Source organism: Netta rufina, assembly GCF_964035555.1.
Source record: "Netta rufina genome assembly, chromosome: 15".
Lineage (NCBI taxonomy): Eukaryota > Metazoa > Chordata > Aves > Anseriformes > Anatidae > Netta > Netta rufina.
In genome coordinates, this window is record NC_140138.1 from 5,462,331 (window position 1) to 5,487,052 (window position 24,722).

Sequence of the window (24,722 nt, forward strand, 5' to 3'; positions counted from 1 at the left end):
CGGGAGGCTCTGGGTGCCTCGGGGCTGCCTGCACAGATCCCAAACGGCTCCCAGGGGGGGCACGGATCCCAAATAGTCCCCGGGGGGGCACAGATCCCAAACGGCCCCTGGGCAGGACCTTCCCTGCCGGCCCTGCAGCAGCCCCCGGGCTGTGCTCCATACCCGGAGCTGCAGCCGAGGTGTTTCGCTGGCTGAACGTGGGCTGGCTTTAAAAGGTAAGGGGAGAAGCAAAATAGGAGAGATAAGAAGTGTTTCTCCTCCGTGAGAGTTTTTCCTGGATGAGTGTGGCCGTCTCTTTTTACCAAAACAAAACAGAACAGTGGAAAATAAGTGTTTGAATGAAAAGAGCCGGCTGATAATCCTCCTCACTGCATGGACGAACCTGTAAGGCGGGGAGTTGTGCAGCAACATGGGCAGTCTTGTAGCGATGCGCTCAACTCTGACATCTCTTGAGGAAAAAGAATAAAAATGTAATTTTTAAAAAGATATCTGTCCAGTGTTACGGGTGGTAGCTTTGGTAATTAAAACAAGCTGGAAAAAAAAAAAAAAAACACATTCAAGGTCTTATTTTCATCAGTTTCTCAGGGCTCTTTAAAATATTCAGCTCAAATTCAGGTTTTTAAAATATTCAGTTATTGGTAAACTTTAGTTGTAAATTTTTTTTGGTGCTGCAGTGCAGCCAGGATGCTCTAGCTCTAGCTAAACCTGTATCATTTTAAATAATCTGTGAGCATATGTATGTAGGTATATTCACAACGTGTTCAGTCTCGATTTATTGGTTGGTTAGTTGGTTTTGAGCCCCTGTATTTATATTTGTATCTTTTATTTTATTTTACCTGGAAGTACATATGAGACAGCAAAAAGAAAGTGCTTTTTCAAACCTAAATCTAACTTCAGAGTGTTTGTAAAAGAAAGAAGTGTGAAATGCGGGGGACAGGTTTTATTTCACTTTCTTAGGGCCAGTCTGTTTAATTGTGTGTGTTAGCTGATTTTCACCAAAAAAAAAAAAAAAAAAAAAAAAAAAAAAAAAAACCACCCTGACCTTAGCTGTTTCAATAGAAGTGAAAGGTAAGCTTGGATGTCTTGGTTTCAGTCCGTTTGGGCTCTAAGAGTCGTTAAATGTTGGTGAGAGACTGCATTTTTCAGTTGGACTGCAGGTCTTTTGTCTTTATCACACCTGGTGTCCTGCACCTTCACAGTCTCAGGATGTCACATCTGCCATTTCTCTACCCTTCTTTTGGTACATTTTTCCACTTCACTTCCTCTTCTGCTGGAGGCTTGAAACCCTTTGGAAAAAATATGTATTATTTAAGGTTCTCCTGAGATCCTGCATCCTTGCAGGCTCCACGTCTCTGCAGTTATCCCTCTGGTCAAGTAGGAGGAGATGTCAGTCTTCTGTGGCCTCCAAATGCTGCTCTCGCCATGGGCAGGAGGGCCCTCAGTGCCTGCAAACACAATTCAGCAGCGCACTGCTAACAAAATCCCCCGCGAGCACCTTTACACCTGTTTGAGAGGAAACACTGGGGTGAGTTTTGCACTAAAAGGGAGCATTCAGTCCCAGAGAAACCTTACTCCTTGCAAGCACAGCAACTGCGGGGCTTCTCCGGTCGGAGGAGTGAGCTGTGCGCCAAGGAAACTTCACCTTTGCCTCAAGGGGCTGACAGCTCATCCGTGAGCAGACATCTCCTACCACTGTATTTGGCAGGGCTGTGGGTCTGGCAGCAGGTTAATCACTTGCCTTTGCCGCTTCCCCGTTGCCTACTCTGTGCCCTAGCAGATTGCCAGATGCTGAGATTTACGAGATCAATTGTCCTGCATTAAAAAGAGAGGAAAAATAAAAACACCAGGGACCGCTGCGTTGTGCACCCTCTCTCCATGTTATGAACACGCTCTGTGTTTCTCTTTCCAACTGACTGGGTCCCTCGCAGAGGAGCCAGCCTGGGGGCCTGTGGAGTTTTCACATCTCTAACAAAGCACTGAAGGACAGAAAAGGACAGCGGGCGCCGGATGCTGATTGTTCTGTGCCAGCGCCCTCCTTACAGCAATTATATTTCTGTTAGAAACCTCCACCTTATTTAAAGAGACATTGTCAGCCGCCTCGAAGTTCCTTTTTACAAAAGACCTGTAAAGCCATTGAGATGTTTTCTTAATGACCTGAAGAAAAATACTTTAGATAAGGGACATTGATAAAACAGATATGCCTCTCCTGGTTTGGAAACTAATGCATTGACACCGCTATGTAAACTTTAATGAGTTAATTGGGGTAGTCCATCCACAGCAAGCTAATTGTCTTGGTTTCCAGATGAGGGGAGGGAGACTACAGGAGGTGAGTGATCAGTGGGTTTGTTACAGAACACGGCTCTGGGTTCCTAGCTGATAAAGGAGGCTCTGAAATCATCCTCCTTTATAGCGTAAAGCAATAGTTCATTGTCAGTAAGAGGAGGAAATATTCCCCAGAGGCATTGTGGTGTGCTACTGCCTAGGCAAGTGTGGGAAGTGCTCAGGAACAGTGTCAGAACCGAGCTCCAAAGCTGGATGGATTCCTGGTCTCGGTGGTCCAAGAGGCCGGTGTGCCATCGTGAAAGGCTGCTCCGGGGCTGGGAGAGGGCTTTGCTGAAAAATTCACTGCAAAGACTGCAGATTATCAGGGCCCTCCTAGATGCTTCTCTGATCGAAAGGCCTGGTGGCTGTCACTAATGTCATTGACTCGTTCCAGTGCAGAGACAAGTAGTTGGACTTAGTGTTTTAAAATTCGGCTGGGCCCCCTTACTGGCGGCTTTAGCCAGCTGAGGTTTGCCTTGTGTTTAATTGCCATCCCCAAGTTTTGTTTCTGTGTCTCTTGGCAGGTGTGCTGTTCTTCAGGGATCGCTGACATGGTACTGAAGGTGTTCTTCCCTTCGTGCTGCTCCTCAGCAGAAAGCGGCATTTTGATCGGGCGCTGGATCTCGGAACAGAACTCTGCAGTTATCCTTGCTGTGGTCCATTTCCCTTTCATTCCCGTTCAGGTGAAGCAGTATCTCAGTGAACTCCAGCGGGTGACTAAGGTCAATGTTTCCGTGCTTGGCTCATGGAACAACAGCAAGCAGGAGAAAGAAGAGAGCCTGAGTGAGTTCTTGGAAGACCTTGGGACAATATTCTCCCATGAGCCCTGGATTCAGATAAGCAAAGAGGGAGACAGCAAATTCTGGAGCTGTTCCACCCTTCAGAAACGGTCTAATAACCACAGGGAAGAAGAAATCATCTTGGTGTATTATGACCAGCGCAAAGTTATGCTGTCCTGTCTGCACCCCCCTTTGGACACGGCTGCCTCCACTGCCCAGGAGGCAGAGGATGCTTCGAGGCTCTCTGCCATCTTCGACACCGTGGCAAAGAGCAAGGTGCTCTTCATGACGGACAAATACGATGATGGGCCCATCAAGCTGACCCACTGGCAGTCGGATGGCGTTGAAGCCAGTATCATCGTGGAGCTGATGAAGCAGGCCTCTGTGCCCGCCTGCATGCTGCTGACATTCCTGCTTTCGCTGATCTCTGGGGCCTGCAAGAGCAGGTAGGTGGCGTGGCATGGGACAGCTTGAGTTTGTGAGGAAATGTGGTTCATACCACATTCATACCACACTCATACCACAGTGTAGGGTTCCTGCTCAACCCCAATAGGAGCACTTTATATAAAAGTCAGTTTACTCATCAGCACCATTCATGTTGTATCTCCAGTACTGTTTTTAGTTCTATAGACCTCGTGTGCCTCCAAGACGTCTCCTTTTCTGATCTGAGGTCACCAGCCTGTAAAATTACCCTTAGGTGGTACAGCAGGTGATATAATAGGTATGGACTGCAGAGCAGGGCTCTAATTTGGCAGGTGGACGTGCCTCCTGTGGGGCTCCTCAGTCCCAGCTGCAGCACAGCCCCTCTCCTGTGCCTTCACCCCGGCAGGCACGGTGCAGAGGCTGGGGATGGGGCTGACGGACCTCACGCTGCTGGCAGGGACCAGCCAAAGTGCAGAGCTGGCTGCCAGGAGGGGAACCCCCTGATACGAGTCTCAGATGTGAGAAGGGTGGAGGGAAGGGCTGCTCCGTGTGCCAGTCACACCTTGGCCGCAGACCAACCCAGTATAAACCAGTGGTGTGTCAGGTTCTGTGGGCAGCGGCATGCAGCAAAGCTCCCGAATGAACCTGCTGGTGGAAACAGGCTGCTGCAGAGCTGGTATTAAAGCATGGGGAGCTTCACTGAAAACAAGGGGTTCGAGGTACCCTCAGTCATGGTGGAGCTCTTGGACGGGTGGGGGGGCTTTCTGGGGAGGCACTGAGCTCTTCCCCATTGCACTAGGGGTAGCTCAGCCCTACTTCAGTTTTGTCACAGCTGAAATGTTGGTTTTCCAGCTATTGCATGGCTGGCAGGATGACGTGAGGATTTTCTTTATGGCTCAATAGCCACGACTTCCTGCTCCCTATTTGCTATGAACACCTACATAGCTGTGAAACATCAGTTAATGGTGTGTCTGAATCCATCATCCCCCTAAGAGACACTGGTGTGGCTCTGGGACCTTACAGCAGGTTACAGGCAGTGCTGGTCTACGTGAAGCCTTGGTGAAATCCCTTAATCTAAATGATGAAACAGAATAGGATGCTTGAAATGTAACACGTGGCAAATGTGTGTGCTACAGAGGGCTTCTGAGCAGACTGGAAGGGCAGGAGCTTCTGCAGGCTGTCAGATAACACGTCTGGTCAGCCAGCCCAGCGAGGCTGTGCCAGGGCAGGGACTGCAGGTCAGATTCTGTGCTGCAAGGGGACACTTTGATCAGATTTGGATAACAGCTACTACTGTATTCATGGATAAATCTTCTCAAGTGCAGCCTAAGGGTGTGGGGAACAGTCTTTTAACAGGTTTCCAATTGTATGATGCTGTCGTGAAAAATTACAGTGAAACTCTTCATATGCAAGGGTTTGCTGAGCAGCTGGGTTACGTGCTTTGGTATGAAGGAAGAAGTGACCGTTGTTAGACTACTCTGCTGGAAGACACTTCGGGTCAATCTCAGACGTGATGTAATCAGGGACCACCAGTACCTCCAGGGATGGCTCTGTGGATGCTGAGCATGCATTTGGCTGTTCATGGAAATGAAGGCAGAGCTTTGTGGCTGGGTAGAAGATTGGGAGTCAGCTCTGAAGGTCCTTTGCCCTGCGTGGATTACGTTTGACAACCAACAAGCAGGATGATCCTTTCCCATGCAGGCCCTCGCTCTCAAAAGCCAGCCTTGCTCACCTTGATCAGCCAGGTCCAGCCCAAGCCTCACAGGTCTCCAGAAGGCCATAGGCCAAGCATAACTTGGGAGCTCTGTCCCGTTCCTTGCAGTCTGGCAGGCTGGGCACAGATGCTGCTGCCCAGTTTATCAGCAGTTATTCTGATTTTTCAGCTTTTCCTAAAAACCAGGGCAGACATTTGGAGGCAGAGCAGCGGCCGGGCTAGCAGCCAGCTGCGCACAGCAGCAGGCAGAACACAAGGTTTGCTGTGCTTAAACCTAGGTTGAGCTTGTTCTTAACCTTGGGACATAGGTGTAGGTTTCTTTCTTCTTTGCTTTATTCACCCATAGTATCAGCGTGATATCTGCTTATTTTACTGATGTTTTAAAACATCATTTTTTGAAGAAATAGGTTAGCACCCGGCTTTCTGACAAACCTCCTGCTTGACCTTCGAAGTCATTTAGCACAATTTGGTTCCGTTTACCACGTGCTGTATGGTACAAACTCATTGTGCCAACATCTGCGATGCCGAGAGGGTTCAAGGATGTCAAATGCACGTGTCCTTCCCGTCCCCTCTCCCTGTGCTGGGCCAGCCCGTACCCAGCATAAAATGGGGTCTACCGAAATCAGAGCAGGTGACAGTGGAGCCATTGCCTGAGGAGATTTCCTGGGTGCCTGCTTTCACTTGAAACATTTTGTGTGACTTAGGCTTTAACTAATTTATAGCAATTAGTTATTTGATGTATAATAATAGTGGTGCCTTTTGGAGAAGTCACTGAGGCGCAGGGCTAACTGTTCCCTGGTGCAAGGAGAGGGTCCTGCACAGACAAACAGTGAAAGATTCTCACTTAAGAAGTTCCCTTCTTCCTTTGCTCGACATGTTTTCCCTTCTAGGGCTTATTACAGGATTTCTTTCCCAGATCTTTGGGATGTTAAAGGATGGTCAGCTTGGAAGAGCTACAGGAAAAGATCTGTGATGTCCACGCAGGCTCCAGGGGCTTGGGGCTTGTTTGGCTATGCCACTGCTGCCTATTTGTGCTGGGGAAGCAGGGCAATGTGGTTAGAAGCCTCAGAAAGCAAGCAGCAGCCCTGATCCACGCTTACCAAATGTTCTCTCATCTGACGGTAAGGCACTTCTTCAGCACCACCTTGTGCTCCGGGGTGGCCACTGCAACTCCATCTTCAGAGGGTGCAGAATTCCCATTGCCACTGACGGTCCCCAGTGTGCTGTTCAGAAGGTCAGGGTGATTTAGTACCGGGGCAATAAATTCGGTGTGCTCTGGCTTGTTTGTTTTTAGAAGTCCATTTACTTGCCTCTCACTGACACTGGGACCTCTGGTTCCTCACCCAGAAGGGAGGCGTTGTTCCTGCAGCTTGTAGCAGAGAGCAAAAGGCAGCTGTGGGTTCTGGAGCTGTAGCATTTGCATGGGATCCAGGTCCAGAAAGATTGTTTTTCATCTGATATCTGAAAAAAAAATCCTTGGAGGGAAAAAAAAATCCTTGGAGGGAAAAAAAAAAAAAAGAATTGGAAAATTGAGTTTTACTCATGCAGGCTATGTTAATTTATTGCTAAAATTCCTTATGTGTGGAAGTATCCCAAAGATCTCCTGCTGTTTAAATAATGCAGAGATACGTCATTCTTGTTTTTTTTTTTTTTATGAGTTTGATTGGTTTTCCATCACACTTGTAAAAATCATTCCGTATACCGTGTGATGAACAGGTGGCAGCATCTATGGCAATGCAGAGTCGGTATGCGTTGGGTAGGAGACGACACAAGAAATATTTTTGGCTTTCTTCATCAGTCCCCTTACAGATGGGAGTTTCCAGAGTACATCTTGCAACTATTATATCAAGCTTTTTGCAGTGTGTTTGTATTTTGATTTAAATAAACGTGTATGTACTTGCCAAAGAAAGTATGTTAAGTGGAGTAGAGGTTGGCTCGCTCAAGTGGAAGGAGTGAGAGAGTCAGCCATGGTACGGAGAAGCAGAGAGCCCTGGTGCATCCCTTCCAACACGCGGGGCAGCATCTTGGCCTGGCCCGTTTGAGCAGCAATGGGGTGTTCGTGGGGACGAGGCTGCTCTGGGGATCTGTCTCACCCATGCAAGGTGTTTCCCAGGCAGGAGAGCAGCAGCGTGCCCTTCCCTTTGGCAGAGGACACCGGAGGTGGCACAGCTGGGAGCTGCTGCAAGCTGGGGAGCCGTGGAGCAGCACGGGGCCCCGAGCCATCGCGTGCCACCTGGCTCAGGGTGCTCTGGCAGCTGCTGTTTTGACCAGTGGTTTTTCACCGTCAGCCTCCTGGGCATAACAGCACGGGCACAGCACGTCCCCCTTCCCCCTGCTTTGCATTTCAAGTGCGACCCTCTGCTTTAGCAAAGGTTTTCCAGGAGAGAACTTGGAGCTGCCGGGCTGGGATATAATGGGAGGAGAAGCCTCGCCTGCACCTGTGCCTTGGCGAATCTGCAAACCCAGGTCTGTGAGGTGGGGGGGCAGTGCCCACCTCCCCGGCACACGTCGGGTGTCGCCTCCTGGCAAGGCAGCTGAGAAGCAGCGCGCTGTCGTCTCCAAGGTGGGAGGCTGCGAGGCAGAGCTGAGTAACTCGGAGGCCTCGAGTTGAGAAGAATGATTCACGGCACACTGCGTGTATTTCAGGACCCAGCTATCTGAAATCTGGGGGGAAGGGGACTTCAGGACTCTGTCGAACTGAGAAACCGTGCCTGAAGCCTGGTTGAAAGGGCTCAGAAGGGTTTGGGGGGAGCAAGGGGATAGCAGCCCCGGTGAACCAAGCAGGGTTTTGAACCAGCCGTACTCCTGTGATTTGTGTAGAAGGCATAAACAGCAGCCAGGGCCTTGGTCTGCCTGTCCTGTGTCTAGTCCTGATGACACTCTGTGCTAAACTACAGGCTAAATTCCTCCTGATGAGGTCTGGGGCAGGCATGTGCACTTTCATGGACATCTCCAGGCCGTGCTCACGAGCAATCCAAACAGCTGTACAATTTCAAGAGCGAAGCAGGATACCGGGAATAATTTTAGCGTTCAGAATGAATGTAAACTGAAGGAACATGCCAAAGCAATAAAACGAGTAGGTGAAAGAAATAACTAAGGGTGAGTATTGATTTCTGGACCTTTAATGAGTGAAACAACTGCTGTGGACAGGAAAGAAGCGATCCCAATTATGTGAACATCAGAATTTATTCCCCACAACAACCACGGTACTCTGTGTCACTGCACTGCTATTAAGCACTCTGACAAACCTGCATCCAGTGGTGTCATTTTGGACTACACAAATCACACTTGTTCCTTCTTTTGTATGTTGTGTGGTAATAAAAGTAACTCCCAAAGATAATTGAGCATCATTTAATACTTTCCTTCTGAGTCATTAAGAAACGAAACATGTGACTGTTCCCTCCCCTACAAGCTTAAAGTGGGTGCTGACATTCAGTATTTAATTAGGATTCCAAAGTTTATTATCTGCATAGTGCTGGTCAACCTTGCCAAGGGGGTGGAGAGAAGATAGGACTGAAGACCCTGAGAAGGGCATTTAAAAGTAACAAAGAAAAAGAAAAGAGGGGGGAAAAGGGACAAAGTGTAGGGAGAATGCAGCTGTGCATTATACCAAGCTCACTTGTGATTTTACTAATCACGTTGGGGTCTGTGAAGCAGTTGTGCTGTGCTGTGTTGTTGCAGTATGTACAGATCTGCCTCGATTCCAGTCTCCTGAAAACCTGGAGCAGGGTGCAACCCTAGTGCTGTATCCCAGAGCCCAGGGTGGGATCACTAACACGTTCTGCCTTCCAAGGAAGAGCAAGGCACTTGCTTCTGCGGAATGGAAATGAGAGGTTGGGTTGTCTGCTTTAAATGTCTTGGTCTGGGAAAGGTTGCTTTAATTCTGTTAACCTTTAAGAGAGTGGTGAATATGTAATATTCTTTAATGGTAATATGTTGATGCTGTTTCTGGTTACATAACCTGACCTTTACACTGAATGTTTTGCATGGAGTTTGTACAAACAACATGCAGCCTGCTACACGGCAGAAGCAAAAGAGGAGGTTCCTGTTGTGTTTCTGCAGGATGCTGAAGTTTTGGCCTTTGTCTTTCCTGTGGAGCAAACTCTCAACTTGTGAGCAGCTGGCACATCGCCTGCAGCACCTCCAGGTCATCAGCAGCAACAAGAAGGCTCAAAACCAGACCCAGCTAATGAGGTATGGAGTACCCATAAAGGCATGCACGTCTTTGCTCTAGCCCTGTCTCCTCTGGGGAACCCAAACCATGGATCCTTTGCCCGCTGCAGGGATCTGCAGCTGGCCTGGCTGACACGACAACACTGGGGGGTCCTCGTTGCACCACACAGTGTTGCCTTGCTTGGTCTACTCTCTGCTAGTTTGCAGATTTCTGCCTTGTGCTCTGTTTTATACCACTTACACCTTTTGCCAGATGTATGCCTTCTTCCCTAGCCTGGGAAAGACGACTGGGATATTGCCCCCGAAAAGTTTGTACCGCACCCACATGCAGCGTGTTGCTATCAATACTCCCACAAGCTCACTGCTTTCACATATGTTGCCAAGGTTAACCAAAACCTGCAATCAGTATTCAGCGGCACTTTCCAAAAGAGCAGAAAGGTTTAAATGCTGCCCTCTTTCACCCACTCTTTACATACAGTTACTGGAGACCAGAGACTCCAACAGCAGTAACAATGTCAGTGTAACAGAACAAGCAAACCTGCAGCACAGTGAGTGGAACAGGGAGAGGCAGGGATCTGAGACAGGTCATCCTGAATGTCCTATGGCCATTACACAGCAAGCCTTGTGCTGTGTAGTTCCCTGATCCTGCAGGAATAGACTTCCAGGGAATGCTTAAAATGGATTAGTAGATTTGAAGGCCAAAAGTAACTGGGATCATTCAATCTGGTTTCCAGAATAACTCATGTCATGGAATTTCATTCAGAAACTCTAGCAGTGAGGGGCAGCTTGGTAGCCCTTCTGGATGTTTATGAACCCAGAAACACAGTTTATTACATTGCCTAGTGGTTCACCTACCACTAGAGGTGGTACTTCTTAGAAAGCTAATCTCAGCATGGATGCTCCAAGTGACGGTGCCCTTAGTACTGTTAAATTCCCGCTGGGTGTGCACATACACTTTGTTTAACGTTATTTTTCTTTGTAGCTTTAACCCCGCTTTTCACTCCCCTTATTTAAAAAAAGGTTTCATGGTGTGGCAGGCTCGGAGTCACTTGGCGTTTGGCCCCAGAAGTAGCAGCACATCAGTGAAAGTCAAAAGCACTCTGCACCACGTTTCTTTAGTAAATTGTCCCACTGTTCCTGGGACATGAAAGATGCTATGTAAGTGAAACCAACAATTGTCACTGAAACTTGAAGTGCTGTCCTTTCTTTTGCTCCAACGTTGTTTCTTTTTATCGTGCATGCAGGAAAGCCAACATCTTTGTCTCTCTGCTGATTGATGTGGCTCTGGGAATACTGCTCATGTCCTGGCTGTACAGAAAGAACCGGATCGGTCACCTTGCTGACACCCTCATCCCTGTGGCTGATGTAAGTCTGGTCAGAGCCATTCCTCTTTCAGCTTCTGTGGGTACTGACCAGCTCGTGATGCCTGAAGTGCCTGTAAGGAGGCAATGCCTTAAACACAAGGATTTCAGAGAGAGTCCTGTCTGAAGTCATGCAAATTAGGTCTCCGCAAGAACAGTGAAATCTTCAAATCAGGCCTCCTGGGGCTGTTCAAAAGGAACACAGCTCTGGCTTGAGTGTGCAGTAAATAGTAATTAGATACTTACTCGAGGATTGTTCCAGCTCCCAAAGTAACAATTATGGCTTGGGCAGAGCCGTGCAGCTGCAGGTTGGAGTGGTTATCAAGTTCACAGAAGTATCGTCAAGTTGCTTTATGGGGCATTTGGGAAAAGAAGGCTGTAACTTGGGTTGAATCTGATAAACTGCTGAAAAGTCAAACCTGATAAGCATGCAGCTGTGCTTGTGAAGAGGAAGTTCATGGGGAAATCCAAAGGTATTCGCTAGTCAGGATGCAAACACCTGAAATCCTAAGAACTCTGGTGTGCAGATGGTAAACAAGGAAAACTCGCTGTGTCCTGTGCTTTTCTCAAACAACTCCTCTTGCCCACTGAGATCCCTCAGCATCAGCATAAATTCATGAAGAACAAGTATGACTCATACTGCCCTGCTTTTCTGGTGGCTCATTTTAAGTGCTTCGCTCCAATATATCTGCGTAGTGGCAGAAAGGAACATATAATGCACTTCGGAGGCTGGAGGCCAGACCATTAATCTAAAGTTAGCTCTGGTTTTAGAGCTTCTGTGTCTTGGGAATACATGTGCAGCCAACGTTGAGCATTGTCATGCAGCTGCACAACCTAATCCTTTCTCTGCTCACTTTTCTTTCATTTCTGGGACAGAAAATGAATCTTTCCATTGGTCTCTTTCTGGGAGCTGGAAGACATCCTCTCATCGCTCTTTTTCGGTTTCATGGTTGGGAGGAATTTTATTCTGATTAGAGAATTCCAGCAGCAATTTGTTTTTTACTAATCCTGTCTTTCTTGGGAAGAGATCACAATTCCCTTGACAATGATCTGCTTGGTCCATGTCTAACATTTTCATTGTCACAAGCCATATGTCTCTGATCATTCTTGTACACGCTGTGCTTTCAGAAAATGTGTATGGAGTGTGTATGGAGATCCAGCATAGCTGTGAATCATTATTATTGCTATTTTTGTTGTTTTTCATAGTCAAGCTTAAGGACAGCATGTTTTAAGGAGTGCTGCAGACGTTATTCAGAAGCAACGTTGGGATAGGAAGGACTACATTTCTTCTGCAATACACTTACTCCCGTAGTATTTGAGCTAAAAGCTAAGAATCATTTTCTAAGTCTTATTCCTAAGTCTTCACCCTTGCAGATATTTCAGCTGGAAAAGTTTAAGTTCTCTAAAACTCACCCCATGGGATTATTCCAAGTGTCCAACTCTCAAAAATCTGATTTCTTAACAAGTCTGTAAAGAAGTGGCTTTTGGCTGTGTTCCCATTTGCGCAGGTGGCTCCAGGAGGGGTTCCATCTGCCCGGTGTCTTTGGCAGATGGACGCTCTCTGTGCTCAAGGTGTATCTGATCCCAGCACCTGTCCTGGACAGCCTCGCTTGTGGGAGTTGCTCATTCATTCCTCTTTCAAAAAATTAGTTCATCTGTCACTCCACTTTCATATCGTAGCACCAGTTATTTTCGTCACATCTCCTACGTGTGCTGACTTCATTACCTCAGTGTCACCAAGAGCTGTTTGATTACTTTTCTGTAAGTGTAAACTTCCCCTTGTATGGGTGGCCCTGTATGGTTTGTGCCTTTCTTCTCCACAGTATCTCCAAGCTTATCAGTTCAGGCCACTTATAACTCCTCTGACTTTCCAGCTGTACTTTCTTCTTTCAAGCTTATTAGATTGTGGACGTATAATCATTTGGAGTCCTTTTACTGCCTTTGGTAGGCATCGATTTATGTACATTATGTGCAGGCCTTAAAAAATGCAGTTTTGAGTGATCCCAAAATATACCAATGACTTCAGCGTGTGGTGTGCAAGCCAGCACCACTTCTTTTCCGGTATGACAGCAAAATCTCCCCTTAGCCATTCAACAGTAGGTTTCCACTTTGCTGCTGAGTGTCCATCTGGTACACATTATTCCCATCACTTGGGCTTTCTCAAGTGCTTGTACTGCCAAATTCAGTAATGCAAACTTTCCCCTGTGCAGAACGAGTTACTATTCCTTCCCTAAAGCTCCTTGCTACTCTGCTTTTGATGTGCCCTACATCTGATGATGGCATTGACCTTCTTACATCTCTGTATCTGCTAGTAAACAGAACATTATATATATTTTAATAATCTTATCATAATATGTATATATGTACAACCTCATTGTAACCTTATGGATTTGACTGATTTTAACATTGGCAAATTTTTAGCTGTCTGGGGGCTGGAAGCAGAGCTTTTTCTTTTTCTTTTTTTTTTTTTTTTTTCCTAGTAAACATCCTTCTGGAAGAAAGCAGGTGCAGGTAGATTATTTTGACTCTCAACAATTGCCAGGGTCACAAGCTCAGCCTGCTGACGTGAGGATCAAGCCGTGTTCCCTAGCTGTCATTCGTCATCCCCTGATATAATGGTTCTCAAATCAGCACTTAGCTAGCAATTGTTGATGATGCACAAGACATCATTGACTGCAGCTCCCACTTTCACAGCTTGATGAGCTGTGCTGTGCTGACTGTAATAACAAGTTGCCTTTGTCAGTAAATGAAGCAGATGTGATTCAGACACCTAGGGAGTGACTGGGGAGTAGCTGTATGCAACACGAAGGACTGATTTTGGAGCAGGCTTTAAAAAACAAGAATGGAAAATGTGAATAATCTGCTCTCTGTAGGTGCCCTTACAGCTCCTACCCTCCTCCTTCCGCTTGCTCCCACCAGGCTTCCCAACAGCAGTCCTTGTTTTTGCCTTCCACAAAAATATCCAATTCAAAGTGCTACATTTTTTTCTGTTTTGAGATGAAGAACTGCTTACAAACCCTCCTTTTTATTTTTTCCTCTTTCACCTCTTGCATCCTGGCTGTGTTCTCTTTTCCTTAGGCTGTAATCTCTTTGAAACAAATATTTATCATAGATCATGCCTCCAAACATGTGACTGGAGCTTAGAGATAATTGGATGCAAGTTCCTATTTAGTTACGTTTTCTAATATATAAACAAAGCTAGTAGAGAGGACACCACCTGGAAAATATTCTTCGGTGTTACTTTATAAAATCACAGGTAGGTGCCTGGCAGGGAGTGCTTTGGCTCTGCTTTCAGTGCCTTGTGCTAGATGCTTCACTCAGTTTGCACTGCACTTCCCAGTGTCCACGGTGCCCGCCCTCAATGGGCTGTGTGTGTCTTTCTCCGTGGTTGTCACAGCACCACAAGACACATGGAGACAAGCAAGAAGAACATGGCTGTGAAGATTTCCAATCTAAAGTATTGCCAGCCATGTTAGCTTTAGTCTCCGGTTTGGTGATGTCCTTACACCCCTTTATGAAAGCACTTCCATGTAATTCACTGTGTCTTATTTAGTACCACTGGTCACATTCAGTATGCATGACTGCAGCAAGAGGATTAGACTCCCAGTCACCTTTTACGATCCTGCTTGCTATTGATCAGTCCTAAAATATCTGGCTGCAAAATAGCTTGCAAGGTTATGCTTGAGGCCTGTGTTTTGAAATGCTTTGCCCAGCTGAATAGCAGCAAGCCAGGGCACCTTCCCAGGGTTACGTGCCCCTGTCAGAATTTAGTGGTACCACTGGAACTGGAAGCCTTCAGAAGTAGTCAGAGCTGGAAAACAGCCTTGCTGAAGGACTGCTTTCAAGCATTTAAATATTTCATTAAAATCCCCAAATGCTTTTTCCAAGTTACAAATCCAACACTTTAAATATTAAAACCAGTCTATTTATACAGTAGCTAAAAGTTCTCAGTGATGGAGGTAAGATCTGTGGGTTCAAATCAGTTCTGACTTACTGCAAGATATTTTAAGGAACGTTGAGGCAGAGGGTAAATGAATGAAATAAAGAGGCAATCTTGTTCAGGGGATTTTCGGATAAAGTGAAGATGGAGCTCTGAGTTTTGCCACTACACTAAAAGTCAATGCTTACAAATCCACTTTGCGATGATCCAGATGGTCAATGAAATGTAATCATTTATTGGAAGACATTTCCTCTTAGGGAAACTTTCCCTACAAATTATGGGGAAATGAGGCTATAGCACATCAGCTTCAGATAGCATGTGTTGACTCTTATGCACACTTATTTACTCACAATCTGTGTTCATGTGGGACAGTGGGTGAGGTCACTTCTTCCAGGTATGTTCCCCACCTCTTTGCTGCCTCCAGCACTCTCTGAGGAGCAGAGCCCCACCATCTTCTGCCCTGCCTACTGCAGTCAAAGCAGTGTGGTGTAGAGAGAAAATCAGTAAATAATTTGGGATTAAATCACCAGAAATTGAGACTCAAAGCCCTCTGTGATTTGGGAACAAACTCCATCAGCACTGTTCTCAGTGATTCAGAAGGCTTCTTTTTTACTGGGATGCCATGGGTATCTCTCTGAAGCCTGCAAGTGAGACAAGACAGTGGTTTACCACAGAGTAGAAAGCAAGCTAGTTTGTATATGAAGCACGTTTACATAATTGTGTTTTCTAGCCTGCCGTAAACTCATACAGGTTATTTCATTGTAAAATTTTCCTGTTTTGTCCATGAGCACACAGCCATCCTGCCCTGTTACAGATCCTGGCTGCTTTCCCCATACTGAGATTGCTCTCTCAGTTCTGACTTTTCAGTTTTCCGTCCAATTAAATTCGTTTGTGCACCAGCATTTGCCATCTATTTCAAGAATACTTATTACAGCAAGAAATCAAACTACAAGTCTACCAAACACATCCATGAACAAACCCTAGGCTCATGTTCCCAGCAGAAACCATTTAAGCAGTTTAGCTCTCTCTGCTGTTATGTTTAGGTTCAGTAAAGAGTCATTTTCCGATAAAGTTGTGTTTCTGAGTTAACTAGTTTTCTATAGTCGTTTGATTTTTTTTCTCCATTGCTTTGAAGGGTGTGGTGAAATAGTTTTTTGTGGGGTAACATGTTCAGTACACTGGACTTGTTTGATGTGGTAGGAATTTATCTCAGGCTGCTTACGTGTTTGCTTCCATGTGTTTGTAGCATGTAGCTGAAGAGCTCCAGGACCTGCTCCAGTGGCTAATGGGAGCACCAGCTGGACTGAAAATGAACCGAGCTTTGGATCAGGTGTTGGGCCGTTTCTTCCTTTACCACATCCATCTTTGGATTAGTAAGTGCAGTTGTTTAACTTTTCAGCCTCCCTTTTCATCTCTTCCCTCCCAAGTGCTTAATGTTTGCCTAGAGGTGAATGAATCAAAATGCACTCCTGCAAGTACAGACTCGTCTGTGAGTCTTCCCGCTGTGGGAACCCAAGCCAAAGTTGGATTCCCACACAAGGAAGTCATGCATATTAAATAAAGTGCTTGTCGTGGTGCTTTGCAAGAAGTGCAAGTCACTATGGATCTTGGTTTCTTGGTGCCATAGGTGGTGAGTGTCCAAGGGAAGGTTTTAGGTCTTATGTAGGCATTGCCCTGTAAGAGGCAGGTGATAGGATAGGGAAGAGAAATGTGTTTTTGGGATGCAAACACAAACCCTGCCCTGCCACTGACTTCAATTTAGTTTTTTAGAGCTTTTCTATGTGTATTCCCTCCTTGAAACACCACACTGCTGTTATCCTTAGTAAGTGTCTTGATAAAGGAAAATAGTCACGATGGGAACAAACTCCTTAGTTATTATACTGACGTAGTCTACTTGACATTCAAGTAAGTGACTTTACTCCACTTCAGTGATGAAAGCTGCTGTGTGTCTCTAGACTGTTTTATTTTACAAAATTCATTTGGGATGGTTTCTGTGGGAATAAGAAGAAAAGAGAGATCACTTCAGTAAAGCTTGACATGTGCAGTTAAAAATGTAATCAGGAACCTGGACACAAATTTAAAAAGGTAAGCTCTGTGTGGAGCAAGGTGACTGCTCTGCTCAATCTGAGCACATCCTTGCCTTCCTCACAGAGCTGCCACACCTGAACACAAACCCAGGGGAAAAGAGAGCAGTTTTCTGTCCTCCTAAGCAGAAGATGGCCATCTAAAGAAACTTTCCAGTTTCACTTCTATATTTTTGTGGCTATGATTTCTGGAGCAATGTTTGAACAGAGGGGAGAAACCAGACGGGGAGAAAATCAGTCCTTTGAGACTGTCATCATAGGATGTATCAGTCAAACACTGACCCTGCAATGTCCACTAGGCTACATTCACCTGATGTCCCCATTCATTGAGATGATCCTCTGGTATGTCGGTCTGTCGGCTTGTCTGGGCCTGACCGTGGCTCTCTGCATCCTCTCTGACATCGTTGCCCTTCTGACCTTCCACATCTACTGCTTCTATGTCTACGGAGCAAGGTGAGTTATCTCACTTGGCTTTGTGTTGGGTATGTTTGTGGAGAAAGTCTGATGGACATTCAGGGCCTATCGTTATTTTGTGGAGCACTGCACCTAACAGCTGTCTGCTGCGGCAGCTATTGGTTACTGATGGAGTCAAAGCCTCTTGCTAAAACCAGATGGACACTCAATATACAGAAAGCATTAGCAAAAAGCAGGGACTGGGGATACCTGTGGCCACTGTGGGTTGATTCCTCACCAAAGAATCCACAAAACCTAAACCTTGATATATCAAATCTATGAGACAATGAATCATCTGATCCCAGGCCCAGCTATGATACTAGGTACATTCAGTCCTGCTGTAGTTCTCTTGAATTCACAGCTTAAGCCAGAAATTAATCTGTTGCTTTCTTTTATGCATGTAGAAATGATGGTCACAGCAGTGCAAGCAATCTATCTTTCAGTTCTCGTTTTATTCTTAAATATTTACTTATTGTTTTAGTGATCTGGAAAAATAAAACTACGTGACAGGTAGAGGGCAAGTTCACCCTATCCTTTTGATTCAACCTCTCCTAATATTCTTCAGTGGCACTCTACTCAGTGTTTTTTCAGGGAACTAGAAGAGAGGAGGAGAAAAGGGGAATGCTTGTTCTTCCGGAGAAACCCATAAGTCCCTATCTCTGCCTGGCTTCAGGGATTCTTGTCTGGACTGTGGAGCCCAGGTGGCAGCTTTGGGGTTACAGCAGGACTGTGACACCGTCCGGGTGGCATTGTCTGGGCCTACTGGAGGGCCTCACTAGGGAGCTAGGCAGGGGCTCTGGGGGAGCGTGTGGCTTTGGGGCACCTCCTGTGCTGGGCACGTTGGGGTTACTGTGCAAGCAGTGCCTGCTGCCGTGCTCTGTTCCTGCCCTCCGTTAACAAGTGCTGCAGCAAGGCATCACACAGGCCGCTGGAGAATAGCTGCTCTTGCCAAGGAGACGAGATAGAAGGTAATGAATAATGGAACCTTTGGCTTATAAAGTACAGAACTGCTGTTGTTCCTCCCCAGGCTCTGAGCAGAGGGCTCCGCATTGCAAACAGCAGAAATAGAAGCACTTCAGTTACATGTAGTTTAGGGATATGAATTGGTTCTGTTGTGAGCGTAGGGCTTACACCCGAAATCAGTCATGTCAGTAAAGCAGAGTTTCTTCCCAACACCTCTAGTTCACTAGAATTTCTGTTTTGGGCTGTGAAAAGTGCCCTTGGTCCTTTCCAATTGTGAGTGGAAACAGGAAAAGCATTTTCTCTGCTGATTGCTTTCCCATCGTGAGCTGCAGGGAGCCCGTCTACCAGCCTGGGCTGTGTGTTAGAAGCGTAGAGCAGCTGTACGTTACCTTGCTGCTGGCACCAAACTGTCCCTGCTGTGCTTGGTGTCCCCACAGAGAGTCAGGAGCGGGTACAAGTCACCCACACCAGCACAGCCACTGCAGCACCTTCGTGCAGCTGGCGGAACAAATGCTGGCTCAGGTGCTGCTGAGCTCCACCTCTGAAACAACCCATGCGGTGAGACGAGAGCGGGCATGTGTGTGCAGGTAGCAGTGAAGGCAGAGCAGGTTCATCAGGTCCACACACCTGGTGTCGTGCTGGGGCACGCAGGCAATGGGCAGCCTGCATCCCAGCCGTGTCAGGTGTGCGCCAGCGAGCTGGAGGAGTGCTCCCGGCACCCTCTGGCCCCGAGATGAGAGCGCTGAGCTGTGCCTGCCAGCCCGGGCACCCTGCCAGTTCCTTGAAGCAGTTGGTGTTCCTCAAACCAGATTCCTCGCTGGGGTAAGAGTCCTCGCCGCTGCTTTCACAACGCTGTCTTGAAGGCTCAGCAGCCTCCGCACTTGAAGTAGGCTGGGTGACCGGTCTGGCTGCTGGAGCTCAGGCTCTGATCTGCCCCACGGGTTGGTTCTGTCCCCGTTCCTCACAGCCCTGTATGTCAGACACTGCTGCCCAGGGTTCTTGGTGACTCTTCTCCCTTCCAGGGGCTCTTTCTTCCTCTGTGTTGTTCTGTAGATGACTCTATTTCCCACCTCTTACCAACCCAAGCATCTCTCACCATTGCCACTCTCCTTGGAGAGCTCTGAGTGTCGCAGCACTGAGTGAAACAGCCTTAAAGGACGCAGTAGGGGTGCCACCAGCTGTTTAGTAGATTTCTTCCCACTCTTGTGGATGAAGGTGCAAGGGCTCCAGTCCCCTCCCTTGCCTCTCTGCTGCAGAGGTAAAATGGAATTGTACTGATGCAAGTGTGAAGGACAGGGCCTTGGCCACCCCAGCCGCGGGAAGGGCAGGTCTGAACCCTACAGACTGAGGTGTGCGCGGGGAAACCACCTTGCTGCTCCTTCTGCTGCAGGGAGGGCAGTGGCATGGGGCTGCCAGTGGCTGCTGCTCGTACTTTGACTGCTCCTACAGTGCTCACCACTGCACATATGCCAACCTCTTCCCCAGGAGCAGAAATCCAGAGACTTGCCGTAGGCAGCGGGCATGGCGAGGGGGTTGCCTTCCAGCGGTCCGGAGCTGCCTGCAGCAGCCAAGGGTCAGCCCCAGGACAGCCCAGCGAGTGGTTAGCATTTTATCTGAGTCCTCCCCAGGTGGATTTCTGCCACCCCGAGCTGCGTGGTGCAGTGAGTGAGTGGGCGCAGGGGTGCAGTGATGATGGCTCGGGAGCTCGCAGCTCTAACGCACGACGTCTTCTCTTTGCCCAGGCTCTACTGCCTGAAGATTTACGGCCTGTCATCTCTCTGGCGCTTGTTCCGTGGGAAGAAGTGGAACGTCCTCCGGCAGCGGGTGGATTCCTGCTCCTATGACTTGGACCAGGTAGTGCTGCGGCACCGGGGGCTCGCTGCAGGGCACCGCCTGCAGGCAATGCGGTCCTGCTCTGCTTTGGGTAATATTGAGAAGGAGGCCACGGGAGGCTCTGTGGTGCCCAAAATGAGCACATTGTGCAGCGCTGCATCCCCTTCAAGCAGACCCTGGGCCCTGCAGCACCCCTGCACTCTGCACGCTCAGGTTTGCCCTGCTGAGCTTCGCTGGGTGCTGCGGATTCTTGTGGCTCTTGGAGCACACGATTGGGTACGGGGAAGGAGGCAAGTTAAGAAGTGGTGCCCAGCAGTGTTGCCGTAGGAACAGACTCGCCAGCGTTTCTATTAAAAGGCCCCGTTTCATTCACACTGTGCTGGATCCTGGCCCACACGTTCTCGCTCAAACAGCAGAGGCAGGTTTTTTTTTGTCAAACACTGTAATCTCTATTGAAATTCTGAAATGCCATATGAAAGTTCAGCGGAGCCTGTCTGCGCCACACCTGCTGTTGCAAACATCGCTAAAATAATAAAATAATATTTGGTAACTTCCAGGGCCAGTGCCTCTCTGTTGCAACAGATAAGCTTGAGCTTCTGGCACTGCAGTGGGGGAGCTAATTTTCTTTTCTTTGGTGCAAGAAAAGCAAGAGCCTCTGTGTCAGGCTGACTGTTTACGCCAGGGTTCTGCCCTGTGTGCTTTGAGGAGAATTGGTTTGGCACTGCAGGCTTCATCCTGCTGCTCCGGAGGCCAGTGGGAATTCTGTCATTGGCCTGAGTGGGACGAGGCACTCAAAGCTGACCTTAAAAGACTTCTGGAGATGCTAAGCAACTGCAGTGCAGTGACAGAGGAGGCGAGAAGCAACTGCTGTGAGGAGGATGGGTTGGACTGCGATCTATTTCTGGTTACATGCATAAAGCTGGGATGTTGATCCACCTCTGTGACAGGAGTGTCTAGGTTATTTGCTTTCATAACATGCCGTGGCCATGTTCTCTTCCTGCAGAAATGGCAGTGCCCTGTGTTCCTGTGGCCTCTCTGTTCTGGAAGCTGTGACTAAGAACTGAAGAGTCAGATCTTTATTTGTCATAAATCCGTATTTCTCCACTGATTCTAGCTGGAATTAATTAGACTTCAGCCAGCTGGGCCAGCCCAAAATGGAAATAACTTGTTCTGTGGGCAGTGGAGCTAATGACACCTGCTTTCCTATGGATTTTTCTCCTTTATATAGTCTGAATATTGCACCCCCCACTCAGTAACTCTAACTTATTTCCCACTGAGCAGGATACTGAAGTCCTGTGGCTGCTGTGGAGCTGCAAACATGCAGACTGGGCAGCCAGCTGCTGCCTGTGGGAATGGTTATCTACCCAGCTCTCCTGAAACAAGGAGGAACAAAAATACTTCTCAAACGTCTATAACATTCCCTACCCTTCCACCTTTTTATCGTAAAAACTGACTGGTGGCTTTAAAACTTAAAGGGGTAGAGGACGGACAAACAGCATGGTCACATAAGCCCTGTTTCCTAAGGAAGCCAGACTAAAATAGGAAATATTGGGCATTGTCTATAAAGGAAAAGTGCTGTCAGGATCCAGCTTGTTTGTCTTTCCAAATGTAGTCACAGAGAAGATAGCCTCAAAAAAAGGCCCAAAAAGAGAAGTAATACTGAAAATATTCAAGGTAACAGAGTTATTCAAATAGGGAATACAAATAAGTTAAGAATCTTGCAGTCTGTCATTGTTTCACCATTTCCTATTTTTATTTTATTTTGCCATTGCTTTACTAATGATCGTTTGTGTTTCTTTTTCCCCCAGTTATTTATTGGCACATTGCTATTTACAATCCTGCTGTTCCTCCTGCCTACAACTGCACTGTATTATTTGGTGTTTACCCTGGTAAGATTTCATCCCTGAAGCTAATGGTATTATGTCTTCTGATGTCTTTTTTTTTTTTTTTTTAATGCTTCCTTGTCGTTTACTGTCATCCACAAAGAGAATCCAAGATTTATCTGAGTGTACAGGAAGGGTTCTCACACAACCCATGTAGGCCAAGCAAGTGGAATTCAGGATACGTGTCTGTGTTTCTCCAAAGGGAATTCCCAGCAAATCCAGGTCAGCAGGACATGCTGTTCCCCCGCCTTCCTTCACCCAGAAGTTATTTTTAATCTTTCCATGCCATGTCTGGGGTGACGACCCCTCTAGTTTGATCCAGAATAACTTCTTCAAGAAGTTAACCTTTTGTGTTAAATGCTGTCAGCCAGGCTTTGCTTGGAGGGTTGGACTTCCTTATTTTTCCTTTCTTCCCCCAATACAACCAGTCCTATCTGCAGCCTGCCTGAAGCAAAATTTTCCACAGACAGAGGCCTTCACATGATTTCAACATCTTTTATGAGCTCTCTCTTCTCAGATGAGCTTGACAGCAAAAATAAATGCTGTCTGACAAAAGGAGGTGCTTTAGTCAGGGGACATAAAGCATTAAGCAGAAAGCTCATTTTTGACTGCTTTGCTTTTACTTAAACGCTCTACACAGGGTTTCTTCAAGCAGAAATTAGCTACTTCAGCTCATTGCTGGAGAGTGGGAAATTTGCATTCACTGATGGAGTTCACTAGAAATGGAAGCCTGAATTCTCCCTCTTAGGCTCTGACAGTTGAAAGTTGAGATGGTCAAAGAACATCATGCAGGGCCTGTCTAGACATTAGACCCATCTTGGGATGCTTTAGCTTACACACAATGTCAGACTGCAGATTAACTCATGGGTTTTCAAGGGTTACATCTCCTGTTTCTCTGAGATTTGCTTATTAAACTGTTTTTCTGTAGCTCCGTTTGCTGGTGGTGATCGTGCAAGGCCTGATACACTTACTAGTTGATCTGGTTGACTCTCTGCCTCTTTATTCGATCATCCTTCGGCTCTGCAGATCCTACAGACTTGCAGGTAAGTCCTTCAGCACTAGATATGCAAAAGGTCACAGATTTTGCATTATGCATTTCATTCTGATGGAATGGATAGCTTCTAAATAGAAAGATGCAGAGGGCTGGGAAAGAACCCAAGGCATAAGTCATTCTGTTGTCCATACGGTTAAATAGCTCCTGCAAGAGCACGATGAGAATGTCAGTGGAAAAACATTTGATGCTGAATCAGAATCACGAGCACTTTTACAAAGCCTGTGATAACAAAAAGCGACACCCAAGCAAACACCATTCAAATCAGTTCTTTTTTTTTTTTTAATTTCAGTTCTAGTGTATTAGGCCAGGTAAAACATCTGAGAGGTAAACAAGGTGTTAACCTGGTGTGTTTTGGTTATGAAACAAATGGCAAAAATACTTGGGAAGTCTGCTCTTTCAGTGGGCTGGATTGACAGAGAATGTGAATCACTGGAGCTCCAGTTCTCGGCTGACTTTACAAACTGAAGTCCTGAACTGAGATGTTTGGTTCAACTTCAGAGGTCTGGGGAGGTTTCAGACAATCATTCCCTTTTTGAGATTAACCTATCACCATTTTTAAACTATTTATCATTTCTCACCTTTTGACAACAAGCCATGGTTAGTATCAGAGTAAGGGATCATTTTGAAATGGATTTCACTGTCAGTAGATAGAGTTGATCCAGTTAAAACCAGGCCAGTCTAAATCATTATCTTCCATCCATTTAAAGAGCATGCAGTGGGAGTTTTAAAAACAAGAAAAAGCTTTATCATCATCGAAAGAAAGCTAGTCATCAAAAGTAAAGGAAGCCTAAGGGAACTGGTAACAGCTCTGTATGTTGTAGTGGTGCCAGGTTTGATTTTGGGAAGGTAGAGCTGAGCGATGTTACCAAGGCTGTTGTTTTTCCATGCGTGCTTTCTGCATGTTCCTATGAATTTCCTACTAGAAGCTTCTTAGCCTTTCAGAGCTGCTTTTGGAGAACAGGAAATGCTGCTGAAGAAAACTGATCCGGTAGACAGCAGGTCATAGGTTAGAAGGAGATCTTGCTGCCTCTGAGAGTTGTAAGCCCCTATATTCTCATCAGTCTGGGGTTACTTCTCAGTTTTGGTAAGCCAGCCACCCTTTGCAGGGTGATAAGCCTCCACCCAGGTAGAGGATTGTCTGCTCAGTTTTTTGTTACCAAACTTTTGCTGCTGGCTATTTGTTTGTTTCTCTTAAACACTTTAAGAAAGAGAACACTGCAATACCATGCTGTCTGCTAGATGAAGAGGCATCTCTGAGAATTTCTGCAGCCTGCACCAGAATATAAAACAGAATTGGAATGGTGACAGATGGAGCAGTTGAATCAAATTCAAAGGACTTTAGAGAGTACACATCACTTGATGTCCCCACTGCTTAGATTTTGCCTCCCTTTTCAGACTCAGATTAGAAGTCTTCTGGTGTATGTTACGGCTGCTGATTTTACAAGCACCATCAACATGGTTCTACCAAAACAAATGAATAGCTTTTCCTATCAGCAAGGGTTTGGCGCATTGTTTAAGTTCATCTCAGTTCAGTGCTGGCATCCGGACTCTAAGTTCCTTGACTCAGCCTCTGAATTAACAAAATCTGATATTGATGAAGCCTGGGCCAAGGTAGATGTACAATCTAAATCCACACACCAGAAATTAAATCCATTATTTTATTTCCCCTCATGATGTGAAATTCTTTGGATTTGAAAAAATTACTGTAGCTACATCAAAGCTGATGTCCTCTGTGCAAGA

General features: G+C 46.6%; 1 protein-coding gene across 1 annotated transcript in view; it reads left to right on the forward strand.

Moving 5' to 3' along the window:
- The first annotated feature begins 339 nt into the window (after positions 1 to 339).
- Positions 340 to 24,722, forward strand: part of PIGQ (phosphatidylinositol glycan anchor biosynthesis class Q) — a 32,968-nt gene continuing 8,585 nt past the window's right edge. Inside the window, exons 1-9 of the mRNA XM_084296310.1 lie at positions 340 to 470; positions 2,847 to 3,547; positions 9,301 to 9,432; positions 10,656 to 10,776; positions 15,959 to 16,085; positions 17,096 to 17,249; positions 19,955 to 20,066; positions 21,854 to 21,934; positions 22,857 to 22,971. Coding sequence (XP_084152436.1) covers positions 2,874 to 3,547; positions 9,301 to 9,432; positions 10,656 to 10,776; positions 15,959 to 16,085; positions 17,096 to 17,249; positions 19,955 to 20,066; positions 21,854 to 21,934; positions 22,857 to 22,971 — 1,516 coding nt within the window. The 5' untranslated portion in view covers positions 340 to 470; positions 2,847 to 2,873. The remainder of the gene's footprint in view (positions 471 to 2,846; positions 3,548 to 9,300; positions 9,433 to 10,655; positions 10,777 to 15,958; positions 16,086 to 17,095; positions 17,250 to 19,954; positions 20,067 to 21,853; positions 21,935 to 22,856; positions 22,972 to 24,722) is intronic.